The 20,546-nt window shown below is 43.8% G+C and overlaps 1 protein-coding gene across 7 annotated transcripts in view; it reads left to right on the forward strand.

The window, feature by feature from the left end:
- CADPS (calcium dependent secretion activator) overlaps positions 1-20,546 on the forward strand; it is a 434,676-nt gene that overhangs the window by 257,126 nt on the left and 157,004 nt on the right. For all 7 annotated transcript variants that reach the window (XM_040407750.1, XM_040407754.1, XM_040407751.1 and 4 more), the window contains one exon: positions 12,617-12,804. In XM_040407750.1, the coding sequence (XP_040263684.1) occupies positions 12,617-12,804 (188 nt within the window). The remainder of the gene's footprint in view (positions 1-12,616; positions 12,805-20,546) is intronic.

Genomic DNA, 20,546 nt, shown 5'->3' on the forward strand with positions numbered 1-20,546 from the left:
GCGTGACATCTGCCATTTTCTCAGGACCTTTTAGGATGCTACTTTATTTGTCAGTCACCAGGACTCTGAGGTGAATGATGTAATTCCACTCCTTCAAATCCTGGAGCAGATTCTGATAAATGTAGCTGGCCAGGGGACAGGAGAAGTGGCATCTACTTTTCTCAGCCACCTGAGCCCTGTGGGGGCTAAACTGGTGGAGGAAGAGGATATTAATGCCCATGAATCATAAATATGTGGTATATCTGCCCAAGTGACAGGAGAGCAAAAGGAGGAGCTGGAGGGTGCCAAGGAAGACCAGGCAGATGATCCCGACAGACCGCAGTTGAAGGCAGGTACTCTGATTCCCTTGTGCAAATGGCCAGATGCATGCTTGGTTGCTTTCGTATTAACAGTCACATTATCACCATTCAGCAGAGGGATGACTACTGGCTCTCCAATGTTAGACCCTTGCTACCGGGCCAAAATTAGGCTATTTTTTTTACACCTGCTGAGAGTGATGAAAAACTCAACTAGTATTAAGACATCCTATGAAGTCGGTTAGTCGCTGCCTAAATGTGCGCCATCACACATCCTCACGAAGGTCTGACTGGGGGGACCTCCTGCGCTCATGTTGCACTGCCATGATTGCTGGATGAAAAGGGGCAGGAGCATCACCAGCCCTATTAGCAGAAAATTAACTCTTGAGTCTCTAATGAGCACTTTCCTTCACCTGCCTATTGAAGAAACTACCCACCACCAGCAGAACATAGAGCAGAACCTGAACTAGCAGGTGGTGGAATACTTGAACTGCACCCTGCCACCCCAGATCCAAGATCCCCTGGACTATTGGGTAGACAAACCTGATTTGTGGTCACAACTGTCCAAGTCCAGCCAGTTGTGTGGCATCAGAGCAGGTGCTTAGTGTGGTGGGGGGCATAATTAACCCAAAGAGAACTTGCCTTTTAACAGGAAATGTTGAGAGATTAAAGATGATTCAGGTGTGGATCAGCCAGGATTTCCACACATCGGTGCCTGATACATCAGACTAGATCATTCTGGCAGTAATTTTGTGACTGCAGCTTAATGCCACACCAGAACATCGTGCTTCAGCCACTATTCCGAAGCTTTCACCTGCCTGATGCCACAAACCTGCTGCCTCTACTAACATCTTCTACTGCCACCATCTTGTGCTGTTACTGCCACTGCAGTTGCCTCCCACCTCCCCAGTGACTGGGCCACTATGTTGACTCCTCATGCTGTTGCCACTCCTCTCACTCCGTGACTTGGCCACTATGTTGTCTCCTCATGCGGTTGCCACCTTCCCCACTCTGTGACTGGTTCACTATGTTGACTCCTTATGCGGTTGCCACCCTCACCACACTGTGATGGGGCCACTAGTGTCCTTGTTTGGCTTTTTTGATATCACCGTTTATTTTACCCTTCTTCTGATCCTGTCTTTGAAGCATCCATAAGTAGTGTTGAGCGAACTTCTGTTTTAAGTTCGGCGTCTAAAGTTCGGCTTCCGGTTAGACAAGAATCCCGATATGGATTCCGAATTCCGTTGTGGTCCGTGGTAGCGGAATCAATAATGGCTGATTATTGATTCCGCTACCATGGACCACAACGGAATTCGGAATCCATATCGGGATTCTTCGCTAACCGGAAGCCGAACTTTAGACGCCGAACTTAAAACAGAAGTTAGCTCAACACTATCCATAAGACCTCTATCATATGGTCAGTATTTTACATCAGGATTTGATCATCATTTGGAAGCCAAAAGCAGGAGTGGGTCCAAAACCCCAAAATTTCCATCATGTGTTTTTTGGACCCACTCCTGTTTTTGCCTTACCAGTACCGATCAATTACGGATGCAAAAAAACTGACCAAATACTGAATGTGTGATAGAGGCCTTTAAAGTCCTGCATGCAGGACTTCTTTTCTATCTAAATCAAACCCATATCAGAGGCAAATGGCCAAAACTCCTGCAAATTGAGCATGAGGCCTGTATCCCATGGTCAGTATTTTGCATGAGGAGTTGATCATGATTTGGAAGCCAAAAGCAGGAGTGGGTCCAAAACAGAACACATGCAAATATTCCCAACACGTGTGATCTCTGTTTTGGACCCACTCGTGTTTTTTCTTTGGCCTTACCAATAATGATCAATTACTAAATTAAATGCTGACCATGTGAAGGCAGATTCTCAAAAGATAGGATCATTTTTTGGGGGGTTATTCTTCTGACGGATCAGAAGAGGGGGAAAATATGCAGTGATGTCAAAACAAACTTACTGCTGACACCCTCTCCACTCTGTCATGGGGCCGCTACTTGTATCATCATGTAACAGAACAGGTTCTCTAGCAATCTATGTGGAATCATCAGATGGTGTGAAAGGAGAGTGCTCTTTCACTCTATAGTATAATCTTCAGCCACTGCACGGTTAAGTACATTATACCGGATGCTAACATTGACCTGTAAGGCTGAGTTCACACTTCAGTTATTTGGTCAGTTTTTGACCCTTAACTGAACAAATAAGTGAAATGTGAACTAAGTCTAAGAGTGACGCCTGTCACCTCCCTGTCATACTGACACAAAGTAACTGTTTCACTACCACAGTGGACTAGCTATGCATGTTTCTGCATTGCACAGTAATGTACACTCTCCTTGCAGGCTGGGAAATAGCTGATTTATAATGCGTTTTGTGGCGAATTAATTTGGATCAAATCAAACTTTTTGGAAACATTTTGTGAAGCTTCTGAATTGAACTTTGATCATCACTAATTATTATTATGCTTGAGTTGTGAAGCTGGTTATACGTTATGGGATGTCTCTGCCTGCCACCAGTGGTTGGTCTGACACCTTACCAATCTATGACACCATTGGTACCATTTGAATAAAAGTTAGTCAAATCATATTGTCACCTCTGTCCTAGAAAGTCAAATGACTCATAGGTACATATGATACCTCTATTTTTATATGTAGTAGATGTGCGAAGCATCTATTTGTTTTATGACCAATCTGATCCCTTCTTCCGGATTTAAAAAGCAATGAACTCGATAGTATTTTATTATCCAAGTATCATGTAGTCATAAGCAGTGGCGTAACTAGAGGTCTATGGGCCCAAGGACAAACTTTGGATTGGGGCCCCCCACAATTATCCCACCCCTCCCCGACACTCGCTCTGTATATATATAATTTGGCCCCCACCCAGTCTGTATATATTTTATTTGGCCCCCACCCAGACTATATATATTTCATTTGGCCCCCATACTGTATATATTTTATTTGGCCCCCACTCAGACTGTATATATTTTATTTTGACCCCTGTGTATAATTGAATGATTGTCTGCCCCTGCCCCCTTCTCACTCTGTATAGATTATATTTTTTTGTGGCCCCCTCTTATATGGCTGGTGAGGGCCCCCCTTTCTAAATTCAATTCATAGGGCCACTGCCAGGTACCCCCAGTATGGCACAGCCCCTGCCAGGATGCCACCCTCTTTGTAGTGAGTTTATTTTCTTTTTGTGCCCCTGACTCTTTCTAAATTCAATTCATAGTGCCGGGTGCCCCCAGTATGGTGCACAGCGTGTGCACACCTAAACAAATAATAAATAAATACTTACCTCTGCTCTGCTTCGAGTTCAGTCGTCCCGTCTCACTGGCAGCATCATCACATCTTCCCGCGACACCCGTGACCTGCAGCGCTGGGTCTCGCCAACATTGAGCAGTAAGTGCCTAGTGTGGCTGTGCACATCCCCATACATGCACCCTTTCTGTTGCAGGTGTATGTATGAGGATGTGCGCAGCCGCACTAGGCACTTACTGCACTTACTTTTTAAATAGACAAAGCAAAGTGGAGGGGGACTGGGCAGCCTAAAAGCACTTGCGTGCCCCACCCGGGCCCGTTACGTTCCTGGTCATAAGCCAAGCTTTTAACTCTGACTAGAGATGAGTAAAGTTTTAAAAAATTTGATTCGGCCAATTCCCTGAAGTTCACCAAGAAATTTAATTTGTTCCGAATTAGGTCGTTATGAGCGTTCAGAGCGGGTCCGTCTGATGTCTGCTCAGACGGATCCGCTCCTATAATGCAGACGTTTGTATCCGTTCAGAACGGATCCGTCTGCATTATAGTTGAAAAAAATTTCTAAGTGTGAAAGTAGCCTGAACGGATCCGTCCAGACTTTACATTGAAAGTCAATGGGGGACGGATCCGTTTGAAGATTGAGCCATATGGTGTCATCTTCAAACGGATCCGTCCCCATTGACTTACATTGTAAGTCTGGACGGATCCGCTTGCCTCCGCACGGCCAGGCGGACACCCGAACGCTGCAAGCAGCGTTCGGGTGTCCGCTTGCTGAGCGGGGCGGAGGCTGAACGCTGCCAGACTGATGCATTCTGAGCGGATCCGCGTCCACTCAGAATGCATTAGGGCAGTACGGATGCGTTCGGGGCCGCTTGTGAGCCCCTTCAAACGGAGCTCACAAGCGGACACCCGAATGCAGGTGTGAAAGTAGCCTAAATCAGGTATACCCAGGCCACTCTCTAATCGTATTGTTCCCACTTGGTGGCCCAATCTTTGTGTGAAGGCTTGTAAGTTTACCCTTTCTCAACTGCCGACAGTAAATTTACCTTGGCGGCAGGGCATTTAAAGGGCTTCTGTCAGCCCACTAAACCGTTTTTTTTGTTTACTAATAATCCCTACACTGCGAGCTCTGCATACATAAGTTAAATAATCGTTTTGGTTCAGTAGAATTTGATAAAAAGCTATTTTTAAAATATGCAAATTACCTTGCTACCAGCAAGTAGGGCGGCTACTTGCTGGTAGCAGCCGCATCCTCCGACCCTAATGACGCCCCCTCCGCATTGTGATTGACAGGGCCAGGGAACGGAATCGTTCTCTGCTGGCCCTGCCTGTTAGCATTCAAAATCTGGCGCCTGCGCCGCGGCCGTACCTATCTTCAATCTGCGCAGGCGCACTGAGAGGCGGCCGCTTGCTCCTCAATGCGCCTGCACCGGGTGTAGATGTGACGTCATCGGCGCAGGCGCATTGAGGATGGGGCGGCCGAGCGAGTGGCCGCCTCTCAGTGCGCCTGCGCAGATTGAAGATAGGTACGGCCGCGGTGCAGGCGCCAGATTTTGAATGCTAACAGGCAGGGCCAGCAGAGAACGATTCCGTTCCCTGGCCCTGTCAATCACAATGCGGAGGGGCGTCAATAGGGTCGGAGGATGCGGCTGCTACCAGCAAGTAGCCGCCCTACTTGCTGGTAGCAAGGTAATTTGCATATTTTAAAAATAGCTTTTTATCAAATTCTACTGAACCAAAATGATTATTTAACTTATGTATGCAGAGCTCGCAGTGTAGGGATTATTAGTAAACAAAAAAAAAAAACGGTTTAGTGGGCTGACAGAAGCCCTTTAAAAATGGTGTCCACTGGCGCATATAGTGGGAACCATGGCTGCCAGGTGTCTGCTGTTTTAAAGAGCAGACAACCATGCCGTGGTCATCCGGGTGTGCTCCGACTCCCCCCAGCGGGGATCCAGGGAGCGAGAGTATGTATACAGCAGCTCCTCTCCCCCTGTGTGATGGTACCAGAGAAGGTACACAGCATTTATTCCTCAAAGCAATAAAATTGAGGAATTCACAACAGGGATGACCATAATCCCATGTGGATCCCTCTGTAAGATCCAAGTAAAAAAGCAGCACCAACATACCACACAGACTTCCCAGGAATGCACCAGCCAATACTGCAACCTCAGATCCACACTGATCCCTCCATAGATACATTAAATATAGCTGATGGTAGCATGTCAGGGTTCTTTAATCATTATTGGTCCATAAAAATGTACAAGAAAAGGGCCAAAGAAAATGCAACCTGTCGACTACATGGTAGTCTTTCTCATGCTTGAGAAAGACTAACATGTAATCGAAGCGTTGCATTTTCTTTGACGCTTTTCTTGTACATTTTTATGGACCCATTATGATTAAAGATGAGCGAATTTTTAAAAAATTTGATTCGGCTGTTCGCCGAATTTTCCAAAACAATTCGATCCAAATTTATTTGCTGCGGATCGCATTAAAAAACAGCTATTTCCTGGCTGCAGAGAGCCTTTATAGTGGTGTAGAACACTGTGCCTTGCAGTAACACGCATAGGGAGTCTAATGTGGTAGTGAAACAATACTGTGAGTCAGTATGGCATGCAGATGACAGGCACACTTCACTTATTTGGGCAGTCACGGGGCCAAAACTGACCAAATAACTAAAGTAAAGGTCTTACAGGTCGATGTTAGCGTCAAGAAGAAGCGCACTCCTTTTACACCGTCGTCAGCGGATTCCACATAGATGTCTCCAGAACCTGTTCTATTAAACGCCTATACAAGTAGAGCCCCCCGAGGGGGAGTGGAGAGGGTGTCAGCAGTAAGTTTGTGTTGACGTCCCTGATTATTTTGCTCTTCCTCTGATCTGTCAGAACAATAACCCCCAAAAAACTAATTCTGTCTGTTGAGCATCCGCCTTCACTTGGTCAGCATTTGCTCAATAATCCATCAGTATTGCTAATGCCAGAAAAACAGGAGTGGATCCAAAACAGAGATGACACGTGAATGGAATATTTGCATGTCTTCTGTGTTTTGTACCCACTCCTGCTTTTGGCTACCAAATCATAAGCCAATTCTGAAGGGACCATAAGGCCTTACAGCTGCTACACAGACAGGATCCGTTGTGTGTCTCATTATTTTCTTTCTTCTGACAGATCAGTAGAAGGGTCAAATAAATGGCGATGTCATCAAGGCCAAAAAGGCAAAATAGTGGCCCAGTCATGTGGAGTGGGGAGGATGGGAGAATAGCTTGAGAAGTTCACAGTGGCCCAATGACATAGTGGTGAGGTGGAAGCAGCAGCATGATGAGGCCACAAAGTGGCAAGGTGACATAGTGTTAAGGTAGCAGCAGCAGCATGAGGAGGCCACAGAGTGGCCCAGTGACATAGTGGTGAGGTGGCAGCAGCAGCATGAGGAGGCCACAGAGTGGAAAGATGACATAGTGTTAAGGTAGCAGCAGCAGCATGAGGAGGCCACAGAGTAATTACAGAGTGTGGAGGTGGCAGCAGCAGCATGAGGAGGCCACAGAGTGGCCCAGTGACATAATTTTGAGGTAGCAGCAGCATGAGGAGGCCACAGAATGGCACAATAACAGTGTGTGGAGGTGGCAGCAGCAGCAGCATAAGTAGGGCACAGAGAGGCATGGAGACATAGTGTTGAGGTAGCAGCAGCATGAGAAGGTCACAGAGTCGCACAATGACAGAGTGTTTAGGTGGCAGCAGCAGCATGAGGAGGCCACAGAGTGGCAAGGTGACATAGTGTGGAGGTGGCAGCAGCATGAGGAGACCACAGAGTGGCAAGGTGACATAGTGTGAAGGTAGCAGCAGCATGAGGAGACCACAGAGTGACCCGGTGTAGGGGGAGGTGGGTGGCAATAACAGTACCCACTGACGATGGTGGGTGTAAAATGGAGAACTTGGCATCAGATGTGTGGCATCAGGCAGGTGGCAGCATCAGAATAGTAGCTAAGGCAGGTAGCCAGAAGAAACCGGTCTCTTTTGTCAAGGTTTGTGTGAGGCAGCATGGATGATCTAATCTGATGCATTAGGCATTGGTGGGTGGAAATCCTGACTGATCTACGCCTGATTCATCTTGACAAAGGTCAGTCTCTCCACATTTTGGATGGACAGGCGAGTTCTCCTTGGGGTAACTATGGCCCCTGCCACACTAAACACCTGCTCTGATGCCACACTACTAGTGGGGAAGGACAGCTTTTCTGAGGCAAACTCGGCCAGTTGCGGCCACAAATCCAGTTTGGCTGCCCAGTAGTCCAGCGGATCTTCGATGACGGGTGGCAGGGTGCACTCCAAGTATGCCACCACCTACTGGTTCAGATTCTGCTCTATGTCTAGCTGCTGGTGAGTAGTTTCTTTACTATGCGGGTGAAGAAAGCTGCTCATCAGCTACTCTAGACTCAGGCTGCTGCTGATGGAGCTGGTACTGCGCCTGCCATTCCCCCCAGCAGCCATGGGGGGCTCCACAGCCCTGCAAGTTATAATAGTTTTTTTTTAAATAGAGGCTTTAGATTGATAGAGCATAACATAACATCTCCAAACTTTCTTAAATTCCTATGATCCAGAAGGCAGTATTTTCCATCCATCCATGTGCTATCCAAGTCAACAATTGCTCCTAAAACCTTTTCTATGATTTTACCTCTCATTATGAAATACTACATTGCTTTTTGATGAGCTAGAAGAAAATAAAATTACAGCTACCAGAGACTATCTGACTGATGTAAATGAATATGCAACATCTGTCACAGGATTCATAAAGAAGTGTATAGATGATGTGACTTAAATAAAGCAAATTCGCACACTCCCAAATCAAAAACCTTGGATGAACCAAGACGTCCACAGTCTGCTGAAAGCACATAACACAGCCTTAATATCTGGCAACAGTGAAGAATTTTAAGTCCCCAGATGCAACCTGAGGGTTGGCATCAGGGCTGAAAAAGATAAGTACAGTACTCAAATTGCAGCCTGCTTAAACACTAACTTGGATCCTCGACGCCTGTGGCAAGGGATTCAAGATATCAGTGACTATGAGAGTAAAGTCAGCAACTCAGAGACAACAGACACCTCTCATGCTGTCCAAATGAATGCTTTCTATGCCCGATTCGAGATCACTAATCAAGCTCAGTTATTCTCCACAAGCCTGTCCTCTCCACATAATAAAAGTGCATTGAAGAAGCGTGAGTGCGGGGATTTCTTTTCACCCCTACTCAGAGAAGGCAGCACTCACTTTGGTTACAAACAAGGTGAGAAGAGCACTGCTGAGGGTTTCAACGCAACAGGTAAAGATGGCATTTCAGGTCAGGTCTTCAAAGTGTGTGCCCACCAGATAGCTGCCACCTTCATGGACATTTTTAACCTTTCCCTGGCACAGTCTTCTGTTCCTGCATCAAAGTCACAACCATCATTCTAGTCCCAAATAAACCTATGATCACTTGTATGAATGACTACCTCACTCTCTCACACCCATAATGATGAAGTGCATTGGGAGATCAAGCTCATATAAACAGCAGTCTTCCTAGTACACTGGACCACCATCAGTTCGCCTATCGTGCAAATAGATCTGATGATGGGGTCTCCATGGCAAAGCAGACTACAATCAGTAACCTAGACGGAGAAAACACCATTGTTAGTATGCTATTTGTTGACTTCAGCTCTGCTGTGAATACCATCATCCCATTCAGACTGATCTCCAAGCTGAACACTCTTGGAATAAGTCATACTTTGGATAATAGATTTCCTCACTTGCAGATCACAGTCTTAGGATGGTCAACAATACCTCTCCCTCTTATACACTCCGCACAGGATGCCCACAAGTTTCCGTCCACTCATCCATGCTCTACACACTGTACACCTATGATTGCTTTGCAAAATATAACTTTGATATCATCATCAAGATTACTGATGCCTTAACACTAATCGGCAACGTTACCAAAAATAACCATATAGGAGGAATAAAGCTTCTTACAGAGTGGTCCACTGCCAACAACCTCTCCCTCTATGTTAATAAAATCAAGGAGACAGTGGCGTAGTTAGAACTGACTCAGCCCCACAGCAAATTTTTGAATGGGGCCCTCCTCCCAGCAACTCCCTCCTCCCATGCAACCCTCACTCTTGTAGCTAGTAAAGATCACTCTTTCAGACCAGGCCAGGCAGCTGCTCCTTCTGTTTACTACACATATATACTGTATGTCATATGATTGTATCTAATGCCACTGTATATAATGTCATTGTATAATATTGTTGAGGCGGCCCTGATAATAAAATCTTTCAGTCCTCCTCCCGGGTGAGCCCCTTCTGAGTTCAGGCTCCGTAGCAGCCGCTTCCCCTGCTTCCACTATAACTACACCCCTGTAAAGAGATGATTATTGTCTTCAGGATGGAGAACAGAGTGCATACACCATTAAGAATTGATGGGATATTGATGGTAAGGGGGAGCAGTTATAAGTTACTTTGTGTTCACATAGCTGGGGACACTACTTATCACACTTTGTCAAAAAATCCCAACAAATCCTTCACTTCCTCCGAAGGCTGAGAAGAGTCAACCTGTCACACGAGATCCTCTACAGAGGAGGGAATCCTGATCAGTTGCATTACGGTCTGGTATGGTGGCGCTACGGCTGCTTAACATAAAACCCTGCTGAGGGTTGATCATTTACAATAGAAGGTATTTGAGGAAAGCCCGCAATGTTGCCTCCGATCATACACGTTCTAGCCATTTTTAGTTTCTGCCTTTACCATCCAGAATGAGGCACCGGATCATTCGAGCCAGAATCACCAGACTCAAGAACAGTATTTTCTGATGCAAGCTATTGAACTGGTCACACCAGCAACAATAACCGGAACATGAATACAGAATACCGACTGCTACTGATCTAAACATGCTCCTTACAGTTTCACTCAGCTCATACATACTGAGCGCCATTAGTTTATGGGACTGTACATACATTGCGCTTAAAGGGGTATTCCTATCAAATACAATGGGGGTATATCGCTAGGATATGCCCCCATTGTCTGATAGGGGTCCGTCCATCACCAAGCGCTGCTCCTATCGAAGTGAATGGGAGCGCACCGAGCACGCGCTCCACGTGCTCGCATTCATTTAGATGGGGCAGACGGAAATAGCCGAGCCAGTCTGGCTTGGCTATTTTCGGCGGCCCCATAGAAATGAATAGAGGGCGGCTGCACATGCGCAGTGAGCCCTCCATTCATTTCCCTGCTCCATTCTCATTGTAGGTGCGGGTTCCAGAGGTGGGACCCGCACCTATCAGACAATGGGGGCATATCCTAGCGATATGCCCCCATTTTCTGAGATGGGAAACTGTTAGTGCTTATATATACATTTATATATTATTATTACTGCTCTGGAGTAACAGCCTAACAGTGTTTCATCATAACGTACAATTCTGTCTTGGTATAGGGACAAAAAAGTTGAATTGAATTAAGTCTTTCTTAGGGATCCTCAGACACAATGGCTGAAGATTGTGAGAAGGTTTGATGTTACTTGGGTGTGTAAACAATTCTATTATATGGAACATCTCTGGTGCTGTACCTTGTAATTTGTCCCCTTTGGTCTCTACTTACTCATTGGCCAGTTGTAATCAATACTAAAAGCAATAGCTATCAATTAACAGCTGCTTAAAACCATAACTACTATCTATATGGGAAAGCTATAATTGTACAATTAAATCAAGCTCAGTTGCATTTTCATGGATCACCGGTTGTAGTGTTTTTAGGGTCATCTGCTCAGTTCTGACGGACATCTGTTAATTCACTGACAGACAATAAAAATGGAACTGAATGTGTAACAGTCATTAAATAAACGAAACAATGATATCAATGATGAGTTTTATAACGATAAAGATAGATATACGTCTTTGTAAGTTCTAGAAATGTTACCAATCTCGCTAAACATGAAGAAAATGAGTAATGCTGTATCTTTGTCTTACAATTTCTCATATAATTCATCACTGATCTCGGAGAGTAAATCTGAAGAAACTTATGGGGGTCAGGCTAACACTTGTTTTTCATAGACTTATCCCTATGGATAGGAAACATATATCCCTCATCCATGGCAGTACCTATATGAAAAAAAACAGGGGCCAAGCTGGACCCTTACCCTTGAACATCAACACACATGGTACCCGAGCAGTAGGCATCCGATTTGCCATGATATGCTGCCGCCATATGCCACCTTATTGTGGATATTTTCTGTATGCAAGTGCTAAAGTATGGTGATAGGGCACAGATTTCCCCATAATATGGCATATGATGGAATAAGGTATGATGTTTTTTCGGTAAGATACAACATGAATCTAAGAGGGAAACCTCTGTATGCCTCAGCTTGAAATCCTGAGGTACACAGGAGTAAAGTATGAGCCCATAGACTAATTTTTGGTGCTGTGTTAAAGCAAATCTATCAACTGAATATGCTACATGATATACGGGTCTCCTACTCCTTACTCCTATTAATAGTACAAAAAACTGTTGCCTAATAAGAGTGATAATATACAATAACATAGTGGACTCATGGTCCAGGGTAGTCATGAGGGGAGGGTACCTCTCAGGTTCTCTCTGCAGTGACAGAAATGATGCTGTGTATGCCTATTTACAAAGCAAACTGTCAAGCACCGAGTCTAGGGCATGGGAAGGTGGAGGAATTGCTTGCAAGATGAATACGTCAGGTTCATAACTTTCAGTCCTCTGAATTATTTTGCACCCTTACACTTGATTCAACTGGCTCTACCAGAGATAACAGAATGGAATACAAGCGACCTACTAGAGGTGAATGGAGGGGCAGCGCCCATGTGTGAATGCCACTCCATTCAAACTGGGGAACACTGGGTCCCTGTTCTTGTGGTTGGTGGAGGTCCCAGAGGTCAGCCAAACAACCCCACCCGCGCCGATCACTTATCCCCTATCCAGTGAATAGAGAATAACTTTTAATAGTGGGATAATTCCTTTATGGTCAAATAAATTACCCTCGATCATTGCTCATGGTACTTCATAATTATCCTAATTTTTTTTCTTCTAGGGTTGGTTCAGTCCTGGTCAAGTGTTTGTTCTCGATGAATATTGTGCCCGTTATGGAGTAAGAGGCTGCCATCGACACCTGTGTTATCTTAGTGACTTATTGGAAAGAGCAGAGAACGGAGCCATGATTGACCCAACATTGCTTCATTATAGTTTTGCCTTCTGTGCGTCACATGTACACGGCAACAGGTAACATTTTCTAAACTATTACTTTCAAAAAATCTAGAAAAACAGAAATGTACAGATGTCAAGCCTAGTACACAAGGGTGTTTTTGCAACACGTGTGTCATGTGGAATAAAGATCAAATGATTTCCAGAATGATATCAGTTATGTTTTCATTCATTTGCTTTTTTGTTGCATTGAAAATTTTTGATTATTAACTAAGGACTGTTTATATTTTGTTAAGGTATTGGTTGACCAAACTATCACTCTTCAAATCTAATCTAATTATTTTTGCTTTAAATTGGATTATTTTAACACAGAGAGGTCTGATGGTTACGTACTACCGAAAATAAGACATTATGGAGAGAATATATTAAATGATTTATGGGGAAAGCTGAGATTTATAAGAACAATGCAAGTTGTGCATGAAATCCCTTGTTTGCTCTTGGAAAGTAGTTTTGTGACTAGAAGGGGTTACAAAGCAGTAAGACCTTCCTCAAGCACTAGATTGCACAACCAGCCTTTTGTCAGGTTTTTGAAGCAATAGTATGGGTCAACCAATGTACAAATTTTGACTTTCTTTTTAAGGTGAGTAAATGACTTTCTTTAATTAACAGGCACAATGAACTCCCAGTTCTTGGCGCCTGAGGGTACAGTAAACAAATAGACCTCATTTTGATAGGTTACAATAGGGCTCAGGCTGATCCCTTTACTTAGCAGCCTAGAGATTGGAGAAGAGGAAAGCTGTTAAACAAACATATTATCACTTTCTTCTAATTGTATGCTTGGTTGTCTTCAGAATTTAAAGGGACTGACACCATACCACTTAATTATTTTCAATGTATTAAAAAAGATCGCCTTGAGATTATATTTTTGATGAATATTTCACAATATTTATAAGCAGTGAGTTTTTACATTAAATCGTATGACGAGTCTTGGCGATGTCCATTGTTTCTATAGATGAAAGTTTTCATGGGGCTAAAAATTTTATTTTACATTTTACACCATTTTAAAACATGGATTCTGGCACTCTATATTCTTATGGTCACCAGAAATCAAAAAAGTTACTTAAAGGGACTCTGTCACCACTTTCTAACCCCCCCTTTTCAAAGTATTGTTATCTGCATGGCGCCCCTGTGATTATAAATGTGTTGTTAGAAGTTAAATTCGCCGTCTCCTTTTGATAAAAAGAGCTTTTATCTAACCTGTCAATCTTCTTGATAAGGTGCCCAGGGCGTTTCTTTTCGTCTCAATCTGCCGCCCGCCGCCGCCACCGTTGGTGCCCAGCTCCTCCCCTCATGCTTTCAGCGCCGCCTGAATGTAATCAAATACGCCTCCGGCTCTCTCTGTGCCCCCTCCTCCTTTTCAAAGATCCCGCGCGTGCGCACAGGGCTGTGCCTGATGCGCCCGTGCGGACATTTACAATCAGCCTCATTGAGCGAAGTGCGCATGCGCGCACTTCGCTCAACCTCCTCATCAGACGAGCACTGCAGCCTGCTGCAGTGCTCGTCTGATGAGGAGGTTGAGCGAAGTGCGCGCATGCGCACTTCGCTCAATGAGGCTGATTGTAAATGTCCGCACGGGCGCATCAGGCACAGCCCTGTGCGCACGCGCGGGATCTTTGAAAAGGAGGAGGGGGCACAGAGAGAGCCGGAGGCGTATTTGATTACATTCAGGCGGCGCTGAAAGCATGAGGGGAGGAGCTGGGCACCAACGGTGGCGGCGGCGGGCGGCAGATTGAGACGAAAAGAAACGCCCTGGGCACCTTATCAAGAAGATTGACAGGTTAGATAAAAGCTCTTTTTATCAAAAGGAGACGGCGAATTTAACTTCTAACAACACATTTATAATCACAGGGGCGCCATGCAGATAACAATACTTTGAAAAGGGGGGGTTAGAAAGTGGTGACAGAGTCCCTTTAAAGGGAACCTGTCACCGGGATTTTGTGTATAGAGCTGAGGACATGGGTTGCTAGATGGCCGCTAGCACATCCACAATATCCAGTCCCCATAGCTCTGTGTGCTTTTATTGTGTAAAAAAAAAATGATTTGATACATATGCAAATTAACCTGAGATGAGTCCTGTCCCTAACTCATCTCAGGGACAGGATTCATCTCAGGTTAATTTGCATATGTATTAGAGCTATGAGGACTGGATATTGCGGATGTGCTAGCGGCCATCTAGCAACCCATGTCCTCAGCTCTATACACAAAACCCCGGTGACAAGTTCCCTTTAAAGGGGTTTGTCACTGTTAGACATTTATGGCATATACACATAATAGCCATAAATATTTGGCAGCTGAGGCTCCGTCACATACAAGATTGTAATGACTAGCATTGTGTAGGCCTCTATTCAATTCACTAAACCATTGGGCATTGGACATGTACACCCAGAACTAATATTTATGTGGCTGTAGCCAAAAGAAAATGTTCTATGAGGCTGCAAAGACACCTATAGAAGCGATTGAAATAATCTTACATAAAGATGAATAGTCAAAGAATGACTCATTCCACATTTTTGGCATCTTAATACCTCCTTTCCTAATTAACAGAACCACAGGGATTCTTTCTATAGAATTTTTTGTCTTTATTCAGTTGGAGAACAAAGAATTTTTCAGTCGCCTTTAATACTTTTAGAAATGCCTTTACCTTCTCATTGGAAACTACTTCTAGTTATTGACCTCGACCTTATCACCTCTTGGTTTCTACTAAAAAGCCATAATACTAGTCGATCTACATGGACCCTAGGTTTATTTTTGAAATATACCATTAATGTGTGATCAGTGGGTGCATAAACTTCAGTACCCCAAAATCATTTAGAACCATAGGTTCATGGTGCTCCACTGCCAGAAATCCCTTTAAATGGAAGCTAGCATTTACTTTATGCTGGTTTCCAAAAACTTACTGTATAATGCTAGCATTGCCCAGCAGAGAAGAGTCAGGAGCAGCCATGAAAGAGTCCAGCTTATTCATGAGCTACTGCTCCTCTGCCCAATGGCTTCTGATTGATGGTTTACTTCAATGGAATGGCATTGGCATGTGGGTAGGTGAAGCAGGAGCTCATCAAGAAGCCATCCCCCATGACAGCGCCTGACTCTCCAGCACTATCTGCCAGCATTCTACAGTAAGTTCACAGAATATTGTTTACAATACTAGAAAAGTGACAGACCTAAGCTGTAATGAGTGTTTATCCTTTTAGAGAACATAGATAAAGAGCCAATCAGCTCCCCAACTGACGGAAAAGAGAGAAAATCCACAGGTTGCTATTAAAGCATCTCAACTATGTACAGAAAAAAGAGCTCCATATTTTCTTAATAAAGACCAGTTGAAAAACAGATTTTTAGCTAAAAATCAGCACAATGCAATAATAATAAATAAAAAATTGCCCCCAAACGTGTACATAGCCTTTAAGGAATGAGCACTAATCAGCTTCTCTATAACAATATAAAAATATAGTTAGCTATGATTTATTTCATTATCACAGCTATTATTTATAAAAGGCCACTATCCTGTTTCTATGTTTTTCTTTTAGTGCATGATATTGTTTTTCCTTTTGTTGTCCATATTATGTTTCTTTTCTGTTTGCTTTCTTGTATCTTCTTATTTCATGCTTTCTCCTGTCTCTTATTTTATCTACTTTTTTGTGCACACTGCATGTATCATCCACACCACCCATGCACCACAGCCCATTATTGACAGAATTACTTGGTGGCTCACAGCAAAATGCAGAAGGTGATGGCGGCAAAGTGCCTAGCCCTTCTGGGATTGAACCAGAGCCTAAGAGAGATTCTAAAAGGGATTCTAAAAAACGGAAAGATTCCAAAACCCAACCGAATCCTGAACCCAAAAGGTAAGGTTATTATAGTGTCACAATATAAAAAAAGAATCCACCACTTTATCCCACCAGATTTTAAATCCTCATCCCTTAATCCCAGGTACCTTAGATCATTTTCATAGGCTTTCATGACCTTCCGTGACCTTTACCTTTACCTAACCCTACAGATTTCCCATGCTTAAAGTATATTTTTTTCTGTCTTCACAATTTAAAGTGGTTTTCTACTTTGGTCCTACAATCATCTTCAAAAACATATCACCTTACAATGGAATTATGGAAATTGGTGACTGTATATGCCTCACTGTATATGACCAGCTTTTCTATAATATCCAAAACGTCTCTAGTATCAACTACAGGCATTACACTATAGATTTCCTAAGGCTGATCTTAGATGTTTCTAGGACCTGGCTCCACTGCAGTATTACTGGACTAAACTTAGGTATCTATAGGGTTGTAGGTTGCTCTAAGTTCGATTCAATTGAAGTGCAGGTTCTGGATAGAAAGCATATAACATCCATTTTCAACTTTTCTATTAAAGAGGACATTGTCACTTCTACTGACATGTCTAGTTTAGTAAATACCTGCTTTATCCATGCAATAACAACTCAGGAGTATGTTTTCACATAACTCCATGTTGTGGCATTCCTGTTATTACATTGGGAATTATTGACTAAAATAGACATATCAGTGGTGACAGGTCCTCTTTAAAGGAGTATTACAGTTACATAAAGTTATCCCCTATCCCAGTGGTAGGATGCCCACAAATCATGATAACAGGCCTCAGCACCCTGTGAAGCCCCCAGAAATAAACGGAGCAGCTGGTCAGTCATGCGCATGGCAGCTCCATTAGTTTTTATGGGAGTTCTGAAGATAGCCAAGCTCAGCTATCTTTTAAACTGTCATAGAAATTAATCCACAATTGTAATTCCAGTCCCAAACTCTATTCCCCTCCCCGTGGAACCTCAATATTTAATGATTAATTACTAAACTAATAATAATAATTCTCCTTATAAGGTGATAGTAGAATGATATCCCCTTATGTGTGCCAGTACAAAAAATGCCCCTTAAAATGAGCTCGGTACAAAAAATGCCCCCTTATAATGTGTGTCAGTGCGAAAAATGCCCGCTTAGTGCCCCCAGTTGAGCTAATGTCCCCATAGAGCCCCCATAATGTCTGCCAGTGTACCACTATATAGTACCCACATTAAATGCCCCCATAGTGCTCCTCTCCCCTCTTCCCCATAGTGCCCCCATAATGTGCCAGTATAAAATGCCCCTATATTATGCCCCCAGTAGATGCCTAATAGTGCTTCTCTTTCTCCCTTCCCCATAGTACCCCCCATAATGTGTGCAAGTTTAAAATGCCCCTATATATTGCCCCCAGTAGATGCCCTCATAGTGTCCCCATAATGTGGCAGCATAAAATACCCCTTCTTAGTGCCCCTGGTAGATGCCCCAATAGTGCTTCTGTCCTCTGTTCTCCATAGTGTCCCCTATAATGTGCCAGTAAAAATTGCCCCTATGTAGAGCCCTCACAGTGCTCCTCTCCCCGCCCCCATAGTGCGCCCAAAAGCAGTGTGCCAAATAAATAAAAAAAACACTAATAATTACCTACATGCTTCTAGCAGTGATGCGGTGCATGGCTCTTCTGGCCTGTGTCTCGCGCTGTATGCTGCCCGGCTCAGGTGGAGCAACAATGATTTGCCGGTCTGCAGCCTATCAGAGCAACAGGGAAGGGAGACGCCTCTCCCCTGCCCCGCCACAGCATCCAACTTTATTGCTGTCCTGAGGATGGTGATACAAATGAATCTAGAGAGATTACGGCATCCATTTCCGCCTAATTGGCCGTGTGGCTCTAGGGTTTCCCCAGGAGCAGTGGGCCCCCGGAACCTGCCCCGTGCTGTCGCCAAGCCTGCTGTGAACCTTAACCAGTTGTAGGAAAAGAAGGCCTTTTTTTTCTTTCACAGAAACAGCGTCACTCTTGTCCATAGACAGTGTCTGGTATTGCAGTTCAGATACACTGAAGAGAATGCTTCCAATTTCCGTTTTTTTTTATATACAGTATTAATACAGTATTATTGATTGGTATCAATTTTAGTCTAAGGAGCATAATGTTATCGACTGTGAGGAAAATGTCTTATTAGATGGTGGACATTTAACTTGTAGGATAACAGGCTGAACTGGATGGATAGATGTCTTTTTTCAACCTTATAAACTATGTTACTATGTAAATGAATGAACAACCACGTCATACATGATAATCTGTTAGTGTTAGGCCTTTAGTTTAATAGAGGGAGGCTCTAAACGGAGGAAGTCCTCTAATAGGGCATGTAGAAGGGGTTGCCTTCATTAGATAATCCCTTTAACGTTTTTATTTCCAAACATCTTCCTTTAAACAGACACTGTTAGTATGTTGTACTATTTTTATGATGTGTCAGAACAATATTTCTAGTGTGTTAGGATTTGCGTTCTCCCGAACGTTGATCCTGTCAGGGTTGGCCAAGTCAAGCCTTCATTTCCATATGCATTGCTTTGCATTTGTTCTGTTTTATCCCTAGATGTTGATTTGCTTTTACATGCCCATAAAAGAACTAGTAGTTTAGTTTTCTGTGAGATGAGGCTGGCTGTCAGTCATGATCTGCCACTCCAGTAATGAAGGTCAAGAGCGGAGAGAAATCCACATGGCTATCAATCTCCTTTATTTGAAATAGACGTTGATGGTGGAGCTGAGGTGGGTTGTCTCTTTGTATCGTGTATGTGGAAGGTCAGGCAGTTAGACATGAGTAGCTCGCAGTCAGTGAGAAAGTGCGGAGAGGATGCGATTCAGATGTTGTGGTACAGCCTGGAGGTGAGGACTGACAACATGACATAGCATCACATGGAGCTCGCTGTCCGGGGTGCTTCTCTGTGTACAGTCCTGGCACTGTATCTCTGATCAGCACTCCAGCGGAGAGAACCGTGTCCCAGCTGACCTTTGGCCTCATCGTGACCTATAGAAAAACAGCAAATGCAAAAAAGGAGATCCACACTATATACATTTCTATATCCATTACATCTGTCACCAGATATCTAGCAGGATGGAATTTAGAGTAAATGGTTAATTCAGTGGAAAAATAACTGCAGTCACTATGTATGGGATTCAATATATAAATATCCATTCACAGTTCCATTTGTAACAGATCCTGTAGGATTTTTTTTTTTTAGTTTTTGGTTATTTTGCATGGTCTTAAATATTTTAAAATTAAAACTACTTAATTGATTTATTTAATTCCCTGTACCCATTTGGGCTCACAATCTAAATTCCAAATCCACCAATATGTTTTTGGTTTGTGGAAGTGGAGTGAGTACCTAAATGAAACACATGTAACCATAGGGAGAACATGTGCATCACACCAGACCACAGAGGAAGCATGTTTGGAGAGGATGGAGGATGTGGTGGTTGCAATGAGGGTGATCATAGTCCTCATGGTGGCTAGTCCGTCATGTGCTTGGAGGGACGTAAAGCTTCTTCTCTTTGGGGCAAACCCTGGACTTGGAGCAGCTGCCTTTTGGTGGCTGGGGTGCCTTTGATATTAGGTGGATAGGCAGTGGGGTGCAGGGCAGTGGGGTGCAAGGTGGGGGGGGGGGGGCATGCGTAGGGCCGTCAGATGGATGGTGGAGTCAATGACCGGCCTGTTTGGTTATAATAAGTAATAAGTGGTATCTCTTTACTAAGTAGTTGATGGAAGTTGTATAAGTATATGCAGTAGGTGCAGTTCTGAGTTCTATATCCCACAACAGGCTTTTCTTAAAGGAGGTGACAATGATGATAGTAGTCCTACCTAAATCTCTCCCTCTAAATAAACTTTGCAATTTCCCCACAATAACCACCGGAGTGCAATCTCTCTCAATAAACTTTCTGCAATGACCAGTCTGCAGCGTGCAGTTACTTCT

This window comes from Bufo bufo, chromosome 9 (assembly GCF_905171765.1).
Source record: "Bufo bufo chromosome 9, aBufBuf1.1, whole genome shotgun sequence".
Taxonomy (NCBI): domain Eukaryota; kingdom Metazoa; phylum Chordata; class Amphibia; order Anura; family Bufonidae; genus Bufo; species Bufo bufo.